We start from the raw sequence: 17,134 nt of genomic DNA on the forward strand, positions 1-17,134 counted from the left end.
CACCCCCAGCCCTGGGCTGCAGAGTGGGTGTTCACCCCATGCACAAACTGGGGGCTTGTCTGGGGAGGTTGGGGCAGCTTTTGAGATCCTCAATAAAGCGCATCGCTTGAGCCACTCTGTGCGCTGCTGGTAGGAGGGCAGGGCTCTGCTTCTGGCCAAGCCTGTCACCCCTGCTGCTCACCCCACAGCCTTGGCCTCTGAAGCCCCCTGAGATCCCTCCCACAGCAGCAAGAGCCATGATCCTTTCTGACGGAAAACCCACAGGTTCCTTCCAGTACAGAGCAGGGAGGGGAATGGGGAAACCTCAGGCATGTGGCACAGACAGGCAGCAGCACAGGGCAGGGGCCATATTCCTGAAGGCAAAGCTTGTTCAAGTCATATGGGACACAGACCGTCCCTCACCCCCTGCCCCAAACCCCGTGCTGTTCCTAAGGCAATAAATACTCCCCTGGCTACCGCACCACCACCCCCGTGCATCACAGCTCAGTCTTCACCTTGTGCATCAAGTCCTTCTGGTCGATTTTCTCCAGGTCCTGATACCAGCGGTTGTAAGCCAGAAGGGCCACATTTTTGGCCGCCACAGCTATCATCTCCATGGAGCTGGCCACCCACTCCACACCGCTGAGGTAGAAGAGGTTGTCGTGGAGCACGATGGGCGGGAGGGACTTGGTGGAGTCATAGCGGGGGTACGACTGCCACTCCGTCACCTGCACCGAGTAGTAGGACCTGAAGAGGGTCTTCAGCTGCTGCTTGTCCAGTGGCTGCTGGGACAGGACTCGCCACACCGCAGCCTCCTGGGGCTGCTTGCGACGGAAAGCCACCGAGATGTTGACAGGACAGATGTTGTCCATGGCGTTGAAGAATAGGTCAGGGGTGTCAGTGGTGAGGATGCTGGCGAAGGGGAAGAGCTTGGGGTCAGGGAAGCCGAAGTAGGAAGAGTTGAGGTAGCCGTGCACCACAGAGGTGACAGAGGGCTGGAAGGCTCTAGGGAAGTTGGCGATGGGTGGCTCGAAGTTCTCAAAGGTGAAGTTGCTCCTGCTGGTGTGCAGGGGAGTTGTCACCACCACCATGTCGTAGAAAGACGAGCCCTGGCCTTCGCTGCCCTCGTAGTGCACCTGGTACAGGGCTCTCCCTTCTGAAAAGACAGTTAGTGTAGCCCTGTGCCCCAAGCTGTGTTGCACTGGACCTTCTTTTCTCCCTGTGGGAGAAAACTTCTAGAGAAACTCAGCCTAGTCAGGTAAGGAGGAGCGGGGCAGGGCCACCCACCCCACAAACCAGAGCTATCCAGCCCTCCTGCTGAGCTGGAGCAGGGGGCAAGCCTGCAACATGGATGGTGTCCGTGTGAATCTCCGAGCCCAAAGAAAAGCCCTAAGGGGCCCCAGAACTGAGGTCTTAGCACAGGGCCCTGCCTCCCAGATGGATCAGACTGACAGATGGCATCCCTCAGTGCCCTGGGATCCCCATACTATCCACGAAGCACCTCCCACCCTGCTGGGCACAGACCCACACCCAAAGGCCAGCAGCACCCATGGATGCATGGGGCTGGAGCAGCCTCCCCTGGCCATACGCACCCGAGCTGTGCAGAGAGATGCCCGTCACCCTGGCAGGTATGACATTGGCTTTGGTCAGCTTCAACAGACCCGAGCACACCAGTTTGTTGCCTCCTTCCACTGCCCACATGCTGCCCTGGGCCCCTGCCAGCGACATGGCTCCTGGGGGGAGGAAGAGGAGGGTGCCTCAGAACTCTGCCCGGGGAGGGGACCACGGGAGGAACCCTCAGACAGGGGGGTAAGGGACTGCACCTGCAAAGGCGGGCACCAGCACTGACTGGCCATAGCTGGAGCGCAGGACGGCCGCAATGACATCGTCCACAAAGCGCTGCGTGACGCCCACCTCCAGCAGGGACTCGGCCACCGAGCGCTGTGTCATGTTGATGAAGGCGTCACCCCCCAGCGAGCGCAGCAGCTCCTCCAGGCTGGAGAAGGCATAGCCATGCGCCTGGTACTTGTAGATCCTGGAGGGGACAGCACCACAGGGCGCCTGGTCAGGTTCTGGTGCTGGGAAGGCCCTGGCACCGCCTGAGCCCCCTGGCTCTCCTACCTCATGAACTTCTCCATCACCTCCTCCACCCACATCTGCAGGCGCAGGAAGCTGATGCCGTAGTGCCACCAGAGCCGGAAGAGGTTGAGGAGGTACCAGTCGGTCTCCTCCAGGACAAAGTGCTCCCCGCTGAATATGGCGCTCTTCCCTGGCACCTCGCGCCGCTGCTTGAGGCCTGCAGGGAGCAGAGGGGCCCCGGTGGGCGGCTGGGAAGGGGCAGAACCAGACGGGGATGCAGGCAGGACGGTGGGCAGCAGGGCGACGCTCCTGGCTGAGCATTGGGGAGTGCTGACCCTGGGGCCCCTCATCCAACCCCGTGTGTTTGGGCATCCCACGGAACCTCCCCAGTGCCACGGGACAAAGCAGGAGGATCTTGTGAGCGCTAAACCCCACTGAGGGCAGCCAGGAGAGGGGTGCAGGGATGGCACTGGGGTCACGGCGTGCCTGAGGCGCGCCTGGCAGCATCGGCTCACCGAGGGTCTTGACGAAGTCCTGCATGTGGAGGCTGAGCGCGTGGATGGACGCGGTCCCGCTCTCGTACTGCTGCTTGTTGACGGTGACGGTGGCCAGCCGGCCACCCACACCGGCCTGCTCGTACACATCCAGCTGCACCTGCGGCCCGAACTGCTGCTGCGAGAAGTAGGCGACGGCCGCGCCGCCCAGCCCGGCGCCCACCACGGCTGCGGGCCGAGGGTCAGCCGGGGCCAACACCCGTGCCCCGTCGTCCCCCCCCAGCCCCCGCCTCCCCCCCGCGCCCTCCCCGGCTCCCGGCGCTCGCCCCCCGGTTCCTACCGATGCTGCGCGGCGGGGCAGGGCCGGCGGAGGCGGCCGGGAGGGCCGGGAGGGCCGGCACCAGCAGCAGCAGCAGCAGCAGCGGCGGCGGCAGCGGGGCCATGGCGCGGGCGGCGGCGGCGGCGGGGCCCGGCGGCAGCGGGAGCGGCAGCGCCCGGCCCGGCCCGCCCCTCACGACAGGCTCGGCCCCCGCCGGAGGAGGGCAGGGGGCAGCGGGCAGATGGCGCCTGCGGAGCCCGGGCTGGGCCGGCAGCAGGGCGGAGAGCACCGAGGCGGCGCCTCCGGTAGCTGCGGGGGGAGAGGGGCCCGGGCTCGCCCCCCGGCCGGGCAGCGTGGCCGGGGGGCTGGGGCTGCTCGCTTCCCTGTGGCCCCGGGGGAAGCGGTGGGCTGGCTGCAGACACAGGCGTAGCGTCAAAATCGGCCTTGTTTTGCGAAATTTGGCTCTCCACACCGTGACGCCAGGGCTCAGAGGAGGCGATGCTCGACCGACAACCACCACGCCGAGGATGCGCGGTGCCCCCATTCTGCACACGCAGCGGCTGCCGACCCACGGCCGGCCCAATGCTGAACCGACAGCTTAAAACCGAGTGATCCCTGAACCCACAGCGACAGGCCCCGGGGTGGGACCTTCCTGCATAGTGCCGGGCTTCCCAAGTGGCAGGAGCCCACCTTTACTGCCCTCAGGCCAAGCTGCTGTGGGAGCGTGTTTTCCCTATCCTGAGCTGGCACATGGGGGAGGACACAGTGCCAGCTCCTGGCCACGAGGCTGGGCTCTGCTGTGACTCGTACCTCAGCAGTGGCATTTCAAGCTTTTGCTTGTAGTTTCTGCCCTCAGCAAAACAAGGAGCCTGGCAGCAAGATGTTTGTGTCTTGGGGATCCTGTCTGGGAGCCTGCTGCTACCTGGAATACAAAGGCTAGCAAAATCTGAGCAAACCCGGGAAGTGCATGTAATTACAGCACCTAGAGCCTGCTGTAGCCAAGGGCTGGCTCTGTACCAAGACAAAATTAAGTTTGGGAATCCATCACAGGAGAGGCAGAAGCCAGAACACATGCAGAGGCTACCTCTCCCTGAGTCAGAAGCCCCTTTGGAAGTTTGGTGTAGGGGAGCAAACACAACCCCAAAATGCAGATGTGAACATGAGGGAGACACAGACCAAGCTCTGGCTGCTGCTCAGCTCCCCTAAAGTTTACAGCGAGCAGTACTGACCCACCAGCACAGGGCAACCACATTCCCAAAGTTGCTTAAAACACAGCACAGAAATGCATCTGCATGCTTCAGGTTTTAACAAGCCCTTACTTTAACTGCCCTGATTTCACTATGGCTGGCTCTGTGCAGTAAGCAAAACGCTCCTTCTCTTGCTCACACACTCTTTTTTTTTTTTTTTTTTTTTTTTTTTTTTCAGATGGAGATGGTTGTGATGTGAAAACTCCCAACTCTCACTGTTGCTGCAGAGAAAACCAGATGAGCCAGCAATTACTAGCACAACAGCAGGTAGCAGTATTTCCTTGTCTTGGCTGGTTAGCACACACAGAGCAATGCAATCACAGCAGCTCCTGGGCAGAATGAGGAAGAGCCAGTACGGTGGGAAGTTGCCTGTACAATCACAAGGGGGTTTTGCTGGTAGATCCTCAGCACAAGGACTTAGGTCTTATCCCAGAAAGGCCATTTATAATGTTCTTTTACAAAGTGGCTTTTTCTTTTTTCTTCTTTTAAGTGATGAGTGCACAGGGGCATTCAGAGCTTCAGGAAAATGAGGCAAGCAAGGCTTGCTGACATGGCACAACACAAAGACTACAGCAATACGAGGAATGGAGGCCAGGCTATCTTTGCAGAGGATGCAGGAAGGGAGAAGAAATCTGCTGCAATCCCTGGAGAGAAAGCCTGCTCTCCTCACCGAATCCCTGAAATCCTAACCCACTTGTGGATACCATAAGCACTAAAACACACTGTCTATTATGCCACCTAAATTGCTGTACAGTGTGCTTGCTACCACATGTCACACACAAAAGGAGAAATAAGCAGCAAAATGAAGCTGTGAGGGAAGAGAATGACAAAAATAACACAAGATAACATGTATTTCAACTGTCAGGAGTTCTGCAGAATGAAACACCATAGGCTGGCAGACAGCTTTTCTCTACACAGTGGTCTGTGAATGAACTTAACCAGGAACAGAAAGGAAAGCAGTCACAAAGTACCAGAGAATGACAGAAGTTCATCAGTGCAGAAACCCCTGGCAACTCAACTGTGTGAGGAAAGATGCCCCCCCCCCCCCCCAACAAGTTTCTTGGAGTGCACCTAAAAGATTGTTCATAAAATGCCAAACAAATGCAGTGGACTGTAGCCCTTACTTTAGATAGCCACCTCAGGAATAGCTAGAAACCTTTCAATCTACAGTCCCACTCAATTAAAGCAGCAACCAGAATGAGCAGCAGTTTGGGGAAGGGGGGAAAAGGAAAAGAAGCAACCGCAATTCTTTTTTATTTATTATTATCATTAGCAAATGGACAGTATCTGGACATCTAAAGAAAATCAGCCCTTTCCAACATTAACTCAAATGTTGTTGTCAATTATTTGCACTGCTCCCGCACTTGAGTCTTCCTCTTTCATACAGCCAGAACCGTTGGGTAAACACAGCGCACAGAAACACAAAAACAGACAGTATATACAGGTCTCCCACCAACTAAACAGAATTAAATTTTTTGGAGATTAGCAACGCTTTGTTCATTTGACTTTGCAACTAATATCAAAACATCTTTTAAAATAAACACAATGACAATATTCACAATATAAAACTTAAATACATTTTTTTTTTTAATTTAAAGGACTTATAGCCATTGATTTATCACAGCTGTTCTCTTTCAACTGCTGATGAAGCACTGAGAACTTAAGGTTCACAAAGCAACATTCACATTCTGCACTGCTCCTGGTCAGAGCTAAGACGCCGGCACGATATGGCGGGGTCACAGAACAAGGCCAGAGCCCCTGTGCAGCAGGGCTGCCCTCTTTCTGAGAGCAGAAATGCAGGTCCACACATCACCATTGCATGCAGGGGTTATCTAGTCCGCACTCCCAGTTCAGTTCATGGCTGGGTGAACGGAGTGGAAATGAGTCAAAGGTATGCAATACTTCCTCTCCTCCACTATTCTGTCCATTCTACAAGCTCAAGAGTCACCAAATGAAGTGAGAGAAGAAGCTCATGAATCAGACTCCTCTTTGGTGTCACTGCAAAGCATGATGGAACTGCACCAAGGGGAACTCTGTCCCACTGCACTCAGCGTATAAGCTTTACACAAACGGGGAAGACACGGGAGCTACAATCTGCGAAGAAATTCACTCAATCCTTAGGCAATCTCATCCACAGTAAGAGTGATCATTAAGTGTGCTTGAAAGGCAAGAGAATCAAATTTTGCTTAGGAAATCTAAATTTTGCGTTGGAATCAAGGTTTGGTTATTTCATTCTCATTTCACAATTGCAATTAAGCAGAAAACTAGGACAAACAACAGTAACAGTATCTATCTCTTTGGTAATTTCTCTAAGCAATAGGTACATCTTGCAATAACCATCATAAAAGCCTGATCAGACCTTATATAAGTTTCATAGATTTTAAAAATTGAGGCATGAACTGGGAAAAAAGCTTGCCCCAAATTAAACCGGGCCTGTGGGAGGCTCATAAATACTGTACGGGAACCCGATACCTCAGATCTCTGCTCCAGCCATACAACAGTGCCTCACTGAAAGCAGATCCCAGATACAGAAGCTGAATCAATAACCTCTTATTACAGATGGAAAGTGTCTGGAGTGCATTTTAGGGTATTTCTTTAAGGCAAAAAAGGGTGAATACTAGCTGAGGTCACAGGCAGGCCTGGTAAGTGGTCCAAAGGTGGGCCAAGCAGATGCAGCATACTTTCACAGTCAGGTTGCTCAGTGGGTCAGTATAAAGATGCTTTGTATCCCGTCACTTTTGGCCACATGCTACTTTTATGTCTGGCTCAGATAAGCTGCAGCCTTTCTATGACTGAAAACTACCTGTTATGTGAAATGCTTGTGGTTTTGTTTGGTTTCTTATAACTAACATTTCACATTACAAATTAGTTTCCATAACTAGCTCTCCCCTTGTATTTGCAGAAAGAATCAGCTGATATACCATGGACTGAAGAGGCAGAGAAGAAGCAATTGCTCCAACTGAAGCTACAGTTTCCACAGAACAGGCTGCAGGCAGTCACAGGCAGAACTGCAAGACTTGCATTGCCACAATACAGATTTCACCTGTTCTCTGCCTCGATTAAGAGCATAACCTAGTTACCCAGTTGGTATGTACAGTCAGCAAAAACAACGAGCAGGTAGTCCTTTATATCTCTAAAATTTCCAAGTGTGATGAAACAAGAGTACTGAACTTGAGTGTTTTCCAAAGTGATCTAGTGCTGCCATGAAGCACTGTTTCAGGGTTAAGTCTCAAGTAACCCTCTGAAAACCTAACTACCAGCACAAAACTGCACTTGTATCCACTACTGAATCACCCTCATCCTGCTGTCACTAAAGCAGCTTGCATAAAGCATATTTAAAATGTGCATCTTCCTAAAAAATCTGCAGTGACAGCCAATTAGCTGCATGTGCTCTGCAGAGAGTCTCTTCACATGCAAGACTGCTGACAGCTGCTAATTGAAGGCTGCTGTTATCTTGAAGTCCATCACAAAAGGATTACACAACTGAAGCCTGCAAAGGAATGGAAGAAGAATAAGCTTTCTTCCAAACTTGTGACAGCATCCACCATAAATAAAGAGCTTTTGCAAGTGGGTCTCAAATAACTGTCAGGCCACAGATCCAATTCCAGAAAGCAAAAAGGCAGGAATTAATGAATCTGTAAGAAATAACCTGAAAACCACCATGCCTGCTTTGCTTTTTATGTAGTGCAAACCACAGCCTGGCTTATATAACTCTTCTGCCACTCTTCTGCTTACTGTTATAAAAAAATATAAAATAAATATAAATATAAAATAAACAGAAGTTTTAATATTTGCTATGACTACACAGAAGTAGAATCTGAATATGAACTGGAAGTTAGTGTTATCTGAGTACCATTATTGGAGAGCTCCAGAAAATAAAACAGTCCAGATTTCCTACTTAAGGGCACATCTCCACTTTGCCGAAAGCTGCAACAAAGAGCATACAGTTTATCATGCTTGAAAGATGCTCAAATACCCATCAGGGAAGAGAGATTACTCTCCTATAAAATATACTTTTTGGTTGGATAGAGATTTGAGAAGAGTTTCTGGCTCTACCAAGAACCATCACTCCCTGTTTTACCTCAAGGAACAAGGTGTCAAGCTGAAATTTTACTTGGAGGACAAATACTAACACATTGAAGTCTGATACAACAACCAGATTCTATTTAAAGACACATCCCTATTGAACTGTAGCATGACAGAGATTTCATTAATCCAGGATTATTTTCCTGAAACCATGTAAGAAAAAAACGGCCCCAAGTATCAATTCAAGTGATCATCTTGATCCTCATCTAAGGGCTCTGGGGACAAGGGAAGACACCAGAACTAGACCGATAATAATACTCAGCCCTTTGAGCTTTTCCTCTTCTGAGTGCTTTGCAAAGAAAAAGCCTCACCACATCCCTGTGAGGTAGGTCAGTAAGTATTATTATGCTCCCTTATTACAGATACAGAAACCGAGGCAGAGGAGTTACTTGCCTGAAGGCCACTGCAGGCATCTGTCTCAGAGATGGAGCTGAGAGACAAAATGCCCTAAATCTCAGAGAATTTCTCTTTCTCTCTCATATCCCCTTCCCTGTACATGTTTTAATGGAGAAATGAGCAACAGAGAAAGGAGCTATAGTACCACGTTCCTGACAAATAGTGGAACTCCTAGTACTAATCCATGTACTCCAAAAAGGATCATTAAATATACAAGTACCTTATAATTAATGACAAAATGACTGCACACATTATAAAGAAGCCAACGTACAATACAAACCTAGCTTAATAAATAAAGACATGCAGCTGCATTGTCACTGAGTGCTGAGAGGTCCTCAGCTCCATCAGGTCCCAGATGCCAAGGAGGCAAGGTGATGTCATTCCTGCGACTCCACCGCCACGCCAACGAGTGCATGTCTGATAGTGCGGCCATGGAGTTTGTAGCCATCCTGAGTCACCAGTGCTATCGTGCCCGGCTGCATTCCCTCAGCTGGTACGTGGCAGACGATTTCATGGTCGTATGGATCATATTTGCCCCCAACGGGGTTCATCTTCTGAAGGCCATGTTTGGCAAATACACTTTGCAACTTGGCCTCTATGAGAGACAGGCCTTCATAGATTTTCTTTAGAGTTGTATTTGGATTACTAGGCTCTGCTTCTTCTGCAGCACTCTCAGCAGTTTTCTCCAAGATGTCTGCTACTTCCACGAGGTCCCTGCAGAAACTCTGGATTCCTGCACGTATAACGAAGCAAGAAGTACATGAAGAACAACGACTACACAGAGCTACAGTGCCTACAACAGGCACAAAGTCACAGAAGTTTGAAAGCCCCATTACAGCTGCTAATTGATTTCAACTCTTATTTCAATGAGAGTAGATGGTGCCTTCTGTATCCTGTAGCCAAAGCATTACATGGGTACTATCATGAAGACTCCCCAAATCAAGGTATATGCAGGAAAGGTACATCTATATAGATCAATGATTATTAGTATTATTAGTATTTCACTCCAAGAAGTTCTTGGGACTAAGCCTTGTCATTTAGAACGCTGTTCCATACCCTCCAAAACAGTCCCACAGTCCTAAATGTTTTGCCAAACAACTCACAGAAATGCCTATACACACAGGGAACAAACAAGATGGGGGGAAATTGATATAATACATGGCCATCCATACATATATCCACAATTTTATTCATATTCATATGTTAAAATTGCTGTGGAAGGACTGGATAAAATGGACCTCAAGTTGGTCATGAAAACTGCCATAGCGTCTTTCATTAGAAAAATGTGTTTAGATCATACACATTTCCAGAAACAGTATATTACACAGTGCAGAAATTTCAGGAAAACCGACCTCCTTCAGTTATAATGATGCCATAACTAATTTACTGGAAAGACATACCACGAAAACAGAAACGAGAAAGAGAAGCAATAGTTCGGTGCTGTCTACACTTGTACATACATGTTCAAACACACACAGAATGAAGTAGCATGAAGGAGAGGCAACAAAGGAGTAGACAGAAGCAGACCAATTACCAACTTGTCTCCTCTTGAACCAGGCTCTGCTTTAATGCTTTACAGCCCCCTGTGCCTCACTCCATGAGCAACTTCTAATAAAGGCACTCATTTTTCTTCAAACCTAAAGCAGGCTGCATACAAAAACTCAGAACTCAAAAAAAAAAATTGTAAACCAATAGTGCTGATTAACCCAGAACTCAATAGCCATTTTGTAGCACCATGGGTAGAATGGTAATAAAACGACAGCAGCTCTAATTTCAAAGCTTAGCTACAAAAAACCTTCAGATATTCACGTGCTATAGAAAATAATGGCTTCTCATTCTCAGAAATGGTGCTGGCAGAGTGCAATGATTAAACGTTTTTTCCCCCTTCACTCGTCTCAGCTGGACATATAGAAAAATAGTGAGTAAGCTCAGACACCAACAATCCAGGCCAAACATCATGCGGCCTTTACAAGGGCAGGACTGAGAGGGGAGAGAAAAGCTGCTGAGCAGCGTTTTATGCTCAGGCAGGCAGGCATGCCGCTGCAGTAAACACAGCTCTTCCTCACTTTGCTTACCAAAGAGTTTGGCATCTTCCACAAACTTCTGTGTTCTCCTCCGGACATTCTCAGAATCTGCCAAAGCTTTCCGGTATCGTTCCTGTAACCATGATAGCAAGAGCAGACATCAAACGAGGAGTAAAACTGATTTCTTGTCAAGTTTGCAATCCCTTAGAAATCATTTAAAAATAACCAATTTCATACCAGAAGGTTTGCACTGGGCTCCAGCGTTTTCATTAGAACAGGCAAATCCAACCCCTCTCCTACTGATTAATCAGCACAACCGCAACCCCCTCAAAAGACCCAGGTCAAGGCCAGAAGCTTTCAGGGCACAACTCAGTTGGACGCCGCATTGTCAGGCTGTTGCTTTTTGCATGACTCACTGCGCCTATTGAGACACTCCTTTCTCTACCAGGCAAGTCTTAGCAACAGATCCAGAAACAGCTGATTTATCACTTGTTGCAGCAGTACTTTCTGGGCAATTACACTCACAATTGCCCCATGCTTCAGTATTTATTCCTCTCCTTACTCACATTTGAAAATTCCCTATAAAATGATCCCTTCCATTTCCCTGCTAGATGCCAAAGATAACTTCCCTTCTCAGACAATCTGGGTCCAGCACATTACAACATATAATACTAGTCAGGACAAAGCTCCTGCCATTCCCTCTTCACAGCACTGTGAAAGAGCTGACCACAGCCCATCTCTCACATACAGTTTTCTCTGCCAGGATCATACTATCAGTGTCTTCCTCCCGGGAGCTACTGACAGCTGGTGTTTCTGGGAAAGGCAGACCGTACTCCTTCCACAGTGTACCCTAACGCCCAGAGCACTGCTGCTTTGAATGCTGCCAGAGCACAGCGATGACTTTTGGATGTTACAGTGCTTAGAGAAAAAGATAGGGCTGAAAGACAAAGTCGAGGGGACTGAATGAAAAACAGCGGTGCCACCAGCAGCACACTTACAGTTAAATCCCGGACTTGCTCTTCCAATCTGATGGCTTTGTGCTCTAAGGCACAATCAGAAAGGGGATGCTTTGGCTCATCATGGGGATCTTCTGGGCCACACTCATCTCCTGTACTTCTCTGCTGAGCTGCAGTGCTGAAAACACATGGGGACACCCTGAAGTACAAACTAGCGACAAAAAAAAAAAAAAAGTTATGTTACAACATGGTCATAAAGAAAGATTCCTGTTTACTGTAATTTCTAAACGATCCTCTTAAAAAGGTACATAGGCAACTAGCACAGAAAACTCAGACAGACATTTTGAAAAAACTCTTTTATTTTAGGCTCATATCACTACAGAGGCTGTGCACCACTTCCCTGACATTAACTAAAAAGAGTCAGGTTTTTACAGGAAAACAAGCTGTTGGTTGCATTTTGCTAACTTCCCAGTACAGATAGTCAACACTGAATGGTAAACTTCAGAAACTTTTTTTGCAAGGCAGTCTTGAAAAGGAGCAGGTAGCAGAGAGCTGTTTTAAGAATCATTTTAAAACAAATGTTTTAAGCAAAATTCAGTAGATCTGTGAAGCTGCAGCATTTAAGTAGATACATGGGCAGAGCCTCGCCTGCTCCTCTAAGAATGTAAATTCATGCAGGTACATCAGGTGAAACTCATCCAGAAGGCTGACTCCATGTTGCAGATGAACTTGCAGATGAAATTATGAAACAACCGAAGAGTCAGATAATTGCATTGAGCTGTAACAACACTGCCTAGATGCCAAGAAGCTTATTCTATACTGTAACTATCTCACAGGTTTCCCAAAAATAAATAGTGGAAATGTGGCTAAAAACAGTTTCATCAAAAGATGATCAAAAGCAGTAGGTTAGACACTTCATTAAATAGACAGTGTTTCACTCTGCTTTTCCACAGTGCCCTTCACTGCCACCAACACTGCAGTCGCTCCAGGAGCGAAGCGCAGTTTTCCCCCCACCTCCTCGATGCAGAGAAGCACCTCCTGCATTTACAGCTGACCTGGACAGCATTAGGGCAAAGCCTCAGCCCACCTCCCCCTCACAATTCACACAGGAACAGAGTCTGCAGAAGAAAGCTCGATTTGCTTCCAAGAGCAAACATTTGAGTATAGTCTTGACAAGGAAGAGCGAGCCTCTCCTTTCTCAGGAGGACCTCAGCTGAGCAGAGCTGGGCTTGCAACACCCCCTGCAACACAGCGCTTTTGTGTACACTACGTGCGGATCTAGCTGACAGTGGCAACTGAATGGGGAGGGTTCGTGCCTCTTAGCCCAGTACTGAACACTGCAGCTCCTGCAGAATGAAGCTTCAGGTAGTTAAACCTGCCAAAAACTACCCCTGCTAAAGTGTTTTGTGTCCAGCGTCCTCAAATAGGTTTGCTGAGAGATCTGTTGAGTACAAGTGCCAGCGCAGAAGAACAGACAACATGTGGAGCCTGGAGAGACGTGGGAAGGTCAACATGGGGAAATGAAGAGGCGTCCCTCGTTGGGTGGCAACGAGGGCTTAGCCTACCTTATCTGTCTGACCAAAGCACGCTTTAAGAGATATATCTGCCCAAAGACCACCAAGCATCTCCTACCACTCCCTGCTCAGCAGCCCAAATATTCCCTCATTTTATCTTTAACACAAGGTTGCTATACCGCCCACAGCACTAATGACAGACTCCCTTTTCCCACTTGAAGACGTTTGCATATACCACTTTTTATTAAGTGGATACTTGAAACGTGGTCTGTACGCCAAACTGTCCCTTTTCAAAGCCATTACATATCACATACAGACCTGAAAGTGCCTTTACTAAGTGTATTTACTCTGAAGCAGGATGCTCCTTTAAAGAGCCTTCTCAAAAAGCTCCCCAGCCCCTGCAGCTCTGGTCCCAGGAATGCCTTCAGAGGAGAAAGCCATTCTAGCCATGGCTGCAGAGATCTGTTTTGGGCACAACACTCCACCTTGAATGATGTTCGTCCCATTTGTTTTGGCGACTGGTTAACACGGTACTTTTACAAAATTATAGGAAGTAGTTAAGCCAGAAGTGAGGAAAGAGCTGTACCTCCTTTACCGTGCCTTCAAAAATCAATGAATGACCTTTAAGCAGCTGGAAAGCTTTACTTGTGGGGGAGAATGTGTGCCTGCGGTAAGCATCAACTACAAGCTTTGTCCTTTATCTTCTTGGATTTCATTTGAAGAGCTGCAGGAATGGAAATCAGCCCTGCTTCAGATGAACCAAAGAAGCTAAAATGCAGCTGAGAAAGCAGCCTTGCCTGGCACCTCACAGGTTAGGTACCTGCAGCTTAAAACAAACAAACCAAACCAGAACTATACAAGAGAGGTAACTCTTCTGCATCCAAGAAGCAAAGCTTACTGTGTCATTTCCCTGTGCAAGTGATTCATGTTACAGAAAGGGGTGTGTTTCAGTGTGTAGGAGGAGAGGGGCATGAGCGAGCTGGTGTCTCCACCATGGGGACCTGCCTACGTGAAGCGGAGAGCTGCAAGCATGGACTCCTTTCTTCAGCTGGTGAAACCAAGCCACAAAACACTCCCCCATGCGCTGAAATGCCCCGGGTGCCACAGGCTGTTCAGACAAGCCTGCCTTAAAAGCTGGAGGCAAAAAAAGTGTCCCAGACTGGTTCCAAAGGGAATTCTTAAGAACTATTAGGCAGAATTGAAAATGTTGCTCCATTTACTTCTTCCTTGAGGATGAAATACACCTCTACCAAGGGCATGTGCTATTTACAGTCTGTCCACTGCACAGTGCTCTGCCTTCTAAGTACAGTCGTGATCACAGCTGCCCTAAAAATAGGCAGGAATCCCACGGGAGGAAGTTGACGCATCCTGAAGTAACAGACAAGGGGAAGTCCCAAAGGGTGTGAAAAGATTGTACAACTGAGCTGCTGATTCAAAAAGATTTACAAACTGATGTCACAGAAGAGCAAACAGATAGATGGAGGAGAGAACTTGATTGTAGCCACATGGTTCAAACCAGCTGTCCTTAAAGATTAGCATTTTAATGATTTCTTTCTGGACCACATGCATGATACCCAAACACCCCAAACCCATGCTGTTTCCCCTTCCAACGCAAGGATCCTATCACACCTCTCCCTTAATCTCTCCTTCCTCCTCCTCCCAAATCTGCATGACAAAGCATGCCAGAACTGAGGTGCAGAGCTGTCTACATCAGTGCTTGGGAGAAAATCTAATTATCCTCACTCACTGTCTCATCTGGGAGCAGTGTAAGAGAAAACTTTGTGGATTCCTTTTTGATGAAACCTAACAGGAGAACAAGCTTCTGCAGCACACCTTAGCGCATGATGGCCACAAACTGGCAGCAGACACCCAGACTACAGCCAGTCCAGCGGAAGAAGTCCCCAGAATTTGGGCGCCTGGTCCCCACCACCACTTGCCTGCATCAAGCCACTCCCGCTGGCTGCAGTGTGGACGCAGCCACGGCGTGCCCCTGCACAAAGAGGAGCTTCATGCCCATGGCAGGTTCTGGCTGTTTTCCACCAACAAAGCCTGCCTGGCTTCCGCCAGCAGTCCCACCTGCTCCAGCCTTGCTGCGCACTGTGCGCAGGGCCCGGCAGTCCTCATGCGCATGGCAGCGGGAGGACTTCCAGACACACGTCTTCACGTTCAGTCCCAAACCCAGGTGCTTCTGTTATGTGCTCTAGAATCGTTTTATTACATTTACGTGGTTTCTTTCAGAGAAAAATCTTTAGAATAAACTATCTTACATTTTATCTTTTTGTTTTGTTTTCAGCTGCTTGCATTTCATTCAACTAACCAAAGCAACGGCTGTGGGTCTCACTATCCTTTTAAAAGCCATATTCCACGGTGTCCAAAAACATGCCTGCGCACTCTGTCTAAATATTAACAAAATTGATTTGACTCTCTTCCCAAACCACACGGGTGCTGTCCCCTCCCCAGGACCCCGCGCACACCGAGGATGGAGCAGCTCAGCCCGGGAGTCTACAAGTCTGGGTGCTCTCGAGTGGCCCCCGGGGAGGCGGAGGGGCTGCAGCCCGCGGGGCCTCCCCCTGCGGGGCCGTTTCAGGCTCCAGGCCGGGGCCGGCCCGGGGCGCGCTGCCCTCCTCCCCCTACCCGCAGCGGGACCCCTCCTGGACGCTCGGCGCTCCCCAGGCCCGGCCCCTGCTCCCCCGGGCCCCGCCGCCGCCACCGCCGCGTCCCGCCGCGTCCCGTCCCGTCTCGTCCCCGTGCCCCCCGCTCCCCGTACCTGCCGCGCCGGGCCGCGCCGAGCGCCAGCAGGGCCCCGAGGCGGCGCCGGGCGGCCGGCAGGCAGCGGGCGGCCATCCTCCGCCGGGCCCCGCCGCGCGGAGCAGGCCCCGCCGCCGCCTACAGCTCCCGGCAGCCCGCGGCCCGGTACCGCCCCGCGCCTCAGGGCGCGCTGTGAGGGGGGGCGGAGCGGCTCGGTGCGGGCCGGGCCGGGGGCTGCCGCCGGGGCCCTGCCACCAGCCGTCTCCGCAGCACGTCGCTGAGCACCGCGTCCGGCTTCAAACAGGCCCCGCCACCGCCACCGCCACCACCCACCCAGCCGCGTCCCCAAGCACCAGGCCCAGCCGTTCCTTGAGCACCCGCGGGACGGGGACTCCACCGCCTCGCTGGGCAGCCCGCCCCGGTGCCTGCCCGCTCTGTCTGAGGAGAAATGTCTCTTCATTTCCCACCTGAACCTCCCCCGGCACAACTCGAGGCCGTTCCCTCTAGTCTTACTAATATTTATCTGCCAGAAGGTGCCGACCCCAGCTTCCTTTCAGGCAGTTGCAGAGAGCAATAAGGTCTCCCCTGAGCCTCCTCTTCTCCAGACCGAACACCCCCAGTTCCCTCAGCCACTCCTCACAGTTCTTGTGCTCCAGGCCCTTCACCAGCTCTGTAGCCCTTCTCTGGACATAACTACAGGTCTTTGATGTCCTTCTGGTAGTGAGGGGCCCAAAGCTGAACACAGCGCTCGAGGTGCAGCGTCACCAGAGCCCCATGGGCAAGGACTGGGGTCTGTGCTCCAGCCAAGCAGGAAGGAACTTTTTTGGGGCCTCATAACGAATAAACTGGAAAATAATAATAATAATAAAAACTTGGTCAAGTGTGCTTTTTAACCCAGGTCTACTCCCAAATCGGCAAGCATGGTTTCAAAGTGGTGGTGAAGCTCTGCTTCTCCTGCTTGGTGGCCCAGGTTCTGTGCTTCTCTCAATGCTCAAGAGAGTTTGACTCATTTCCACTACAAGAGCTGCATAGGTTCTCAGTGCTTAAGAGGTTTTTACCCATTTCCACGCTGAGCTTCCTCCTGCATTGGGAGCAGCGTGGCCATGGGGAGGAGGGGAACGGTGACAGGCAGCATGGCGATGCCATTGTAGAGCAGAGGACAAGCAGGGCCAGGACCAGTGCTTCCTCGTACCTCGTGTCCAGGCAGCCAAACACCAAGCTCACAGCTCTGAACCCGTGGTCACCAACAGAACCAGTGTACAGTGGATTTGTCCGGCTGCCCATGGCAGTTG

At 50.5% G+C, this 17,134-nt stretch overlaps 2 protein-coding genes across 3 annotated transcripts; both read right to left on the reverse strand.

Annotated features, from left to right (window-relative positions):
- Positions 1 to 350: 350 nt before the first annotated feature.
- PCYOX1L (prenylcysteine oxidase 1 like) lies at positions 351 to 3,430 on the reverse strand. 2 transcript variants are annotated; one of them, XM_068698167.1, is made up of 6 exons: positions 2,893 to 3,430; positions 2,574 to 2,780; positions 2,101 to 2,275; positions 1,803 to 2,014; positions 1,572 to 1,712; positions 351 to 1,135 (listed from the first exon to the last, which is right to left on the reverse strand). In XM_068698167.1, the coding sequence occupies exons 1-6, from the start codon at positions 3,413 to 3,415 to the stop codon at positions 477 to 479; spliced, it is 1,917 nt and encodes a 638-aa protein (XP_068554268.1). In that variant the 5' UTR covers positions 3,416 to 3,430; the 3' UTR covers positions 351 to 476. The 2 variants fall into 2 exon arrangements, with proteins under 2 accessions (XP_068554268.1, XP_068554269.1); XM_068698168.1 differs by lacking the exon at positions 2,574 to 2,780.
- Positions 3,431 to 5,359: 1,929 nt separating this feature from the next.
- Positions 5,360 to 17,109, reverse strand: GRPEL2 (GrpE like 2, mitochondrial). Its single transcript, XM_068698187.1, has 4 exons — positions 15,862 to 17,109; positions 11,623 to 11,791; positions 10,676 to 10,757; positions 5,360 to 9,333 (listed from the first exon to the last, which is right to left on the reverse strand). Exons 1-4 carry the CDS (start codon positions 15,936 to 15,938, stop codon positions 8,978 to 8,980), a joined length of 684 nt encoding a protein of 227 aa, XP_068554288.1. The 5' UTR covers positions 15,939 to 17,109; the 3' UTR covers positions 5,360 to 8,977.
- Positions 17,110 to 17,134: the final 25 nt, after the last annotated feature.

The sequence above is a fragment of the Anas acuta genome, chromosome 14, assembly GCF_963932015.1.
Source record: "Anas acuta chromosome 14, bAnaAcu1.1, whole genome shotgun sequence".
NCBI lineage: Eukaryota > Metazoa > Chordata > Aves > Anseriformes > Anatidae > Anas > Anas acuta.